The following is a 3,003-nucleotide window of genomic DNA, read 5'->3' as shown; positions in this document are numbered from 1 at the left end:
AATAATAATAATTAATAATAGATAATTAATAATAATAATAATAATAATAATAATAATTAATAATAATAATAATAATAATAATAATAATAATAATAATAATAATAATAATAATAATAATAATAATAATAATAATAATGATAATAATAATAATAATAGCAATAATAATAATAATAGTAATAATAATAATAATAGTAATAATAATAATGCCTTTATCATTACATCCGATCTTTTATTTTTAAAGTAATGTGATCAAAAATTTAGCTTAAAAAGTGAACAAGTTTTTGAAAAGAAATTATTGCACTATAATTTATTGTATTATAGTCTGCGAAATCATAATCAAAGAAATTACTGTAATATAAAATGAGAGAAAACATAGTGTTACAGTATGTTCGAATGTAATGTCGTCAAATGTGCGAACTACGTGAAGTGTATAATTTAGTAACTTTATCTTATGATTGAATAGATAGCAACACGTGATTTAAATATCAAATCAACTAACATTATTGTTTGCGAAATCTCTCATTACTAATGAATATTTTCGAACAATTTTGGATGATAACATTTAACCTGTAAACTTATACTATCAATTTCTATTCTATACTTCTTTTTTTTTCTAATCTTTCATGCTTTTTCATATTTTCAGTGCCTTTTCCACAAGAGTTAACAGTGGAGAAGAAGATGAGTCGTAGTTGTGTGATTTCATGGTCTGCACCAGATGATTCATTAACCCCCATATCGCAATATCATGTTTGTGTGGATAGTATTGTCCGTGCTGTAGTGCCGGGATCTTTTAAGTGTAAAGCATTGATCGAAGATATCGATTTATCCAAACCAATTAACTTATCAGTGCGTGCTGTGACCGAGAATGGACATAGTCCGGATGCTGCATGCACTATCTCACTGGGAAAAGGTTTGTATTTTGAAATTCAAAGGAAGTAAGAAAGGAAAGAACAAAAGAGAAAGGAAAAGAAACGGTGATTTCATTTTTGCGTACTGATAAAGTAAAAGTTTATTTACTTTGTGATTAATTGAAATGTCCAAAATTTCTTTTCTTTCCTAAATCTCTTAATTCAGATGCACCAATAGCTCCGCAACATGTCCGTATTTGGTCGATAACACCTATATCAGCTTGCGTTTCATGGTATCCAAGTGATAGTAATGCGGAACATGCTATTCTGCTCAATGCGGTCAAAGTGGGAATGTGCCCTCCTTCTGTCTTTCAGGTTAAAATTCATAAATTTCAAGAAAAAAAAAAGACAACTTTCGGGGATTTTTTTCACCATAATATTATTTGATATATCTGGAACTGGCAAATTTATTAATCATATTTATTTATCATGTAATGAGAATTTAAATATTATCCGGTATTATCTATGGGCGATTACCTATGTTTTCTGCGGTATCCTTTTACTTACTTATGTACCTGATGTATCTATAGAAATTCGTTACATTTTTCCTACTTCCAGAAAGTATATAATACTCGTCTGTTTACTGATCATTTATTAGTTACTTTTTTTGTAGGTGCAGTTAAACGGTCTTTTACCTTCAACAATCTATCGTGTCTCCGTGCGTACCAAACATCCGAAAGCTGTTTTAGAACAGCGACCTGTTGAGCGATGCTGCGATTTCAAAACGTTGCCAAAAAGTTTTTCATTCCCTAAATACTTTTCATATTTTGAATAATATAATTCAAATAATGCAAGCTTTATTGCTTAAGGAAAGTAAGGATCAGTTTTACTGGAAGTATCACTTTTGTTGATTATCAACAACCAATCATAATTATCTGTTATCTTGGACAATTTGCAATTATTCCTGTTGCACTCTCAATTTTTTATTGCTAAAAAATTTGAATTTATTATGATATGATATGCTATGATACGTCTCATCTCTTTATAATCCATTAAAATGCATACTGTGAGTTTTCAGTCGGTCTTCCCGATCCGCCTTCCAATGTACAGGTTGAAATGGGTCCACAACCTAATACACTTTTGGTTTCCTGGACACCGGTCACTAATCAACCGTTACCACCATCTCGTGCCGCTGTACATTCCTATCTCGTTTATGCCGATGGTCGTAATATTGCTCAAGTACCCAGTGTAAATGGTAACTATGGTAATTATACCAATTTTATTTATATGGTAATTATACCAATTTTGTTTGTTTCGAAATATCATCTGCAAATTATTGTAATTAAACTGGTTTTTAATTATCAAATCATCTGACGAAAAAAAAAGTCTGTTCTGGAATAATCTCTCCAAACATTCATCAAAAATTCCAATCCATTTTATTACATGCTTATTATTTTTTTTAATATATTAGAAAAAACATTTGAAATAAAATACACGACAATTGCAAAGTAATCCTTTCGGGACAAAAGAGACAAAATGTAATTTGTATAATTTCTTAACTTGTCAACTAACTTATATCTTTGTTTGGATTTTCTGAAATTCTCTCCTTCAATTTCATCACATTTTGATTTTCATTTTCTTTTTCTCTCCCTTGTTTCTTTTTCTTCCATATTAAAAATGTTTTGTCGACAAGAAATTTTTATATCATTTTGAAAAGCAAAACTAATAATAAATTATTGGCATAGAGAATTCCCATTCCATAACATGCTATTATTGAATAGATCATCTACCTACTATTATTATTTATATCTTCTTTTTTTGGCTTTTTTTCCATCAATATAAAAAGTTTTCGATTTCTGAATAGTTAAAATTCCAGCAATATTTTTCTTTTTTTTTCCAGTAATTTGCCTTTGAGAAATATTTTTAGTATACAGTATGCAAATATGTAAATTATGTAAAATTTATTTTATTTCTTTTCCATATACTTTGCTATAAACAAAGTTATTTCTAAATTATATAACTAATCATTTTAATTCCAATTTCATCAGTGACGAAAAAAATTCTTTCCATATTTCTGACATAAATATTGGGTATATATATATATATATATATATATATATATATATATATATATATATATATATATATATATATA

The 3,003-nt window shown here is 27.7% G+C and overlaps 1 protein-coding gene across 1 annotated transcript in view; it reads left to right on the top strand.

The window, feature by feature from the left end:
• Nucleotides 1-642: 642 nt before the first annotated feature.
• Nucleotides 643-3,003, top strand: part of LOAG_18136 (hypothetical protein) — a gene marked incomplete at its 3' end in the record, with an annotated part of 7,865 nt that continues 5,504 nt past the window's right edge. The window contains exons 1-4 of the mRNA XM_020450804.1: nucleotides 643-910; nucleotides 1,075-1,223; nucleotides 1,522-1,645; nucleotides 1,927-2,103. Of these exons, the coding sequence (XP_020305480.1) occupies nucleotides 679-910; nucleotides 1,075-1,223; nucleotides 1,522-1,645; nucleotides 1,927-2,103 (682 nt within the window). The 5' untranslated portion in view covers nucleotides 643-678. The remainder of the gene's footprint in view (nucleotides 911-1,074; nucleotides 1,224-1,521; nucleotides 1,646-1,926; nucleotides 2,104-3,003) is intronic.

This window comes from Loa loa (assembly GCF_000183805.2).
Source record: "Loa loa unplaced genomic scaffold supercont3.202, whole genome shotgun sequence".
Taxonomy (NCBI): domain Eukaryota; kingdom Metazoa; phylum Nematoda; class Chromadorea; order Rhabditida; family Onchocercidae; genus Loa; species Loa loa.
This window is presented reverse-complemented; position numbering and strand designations above follow the sequence as displayed.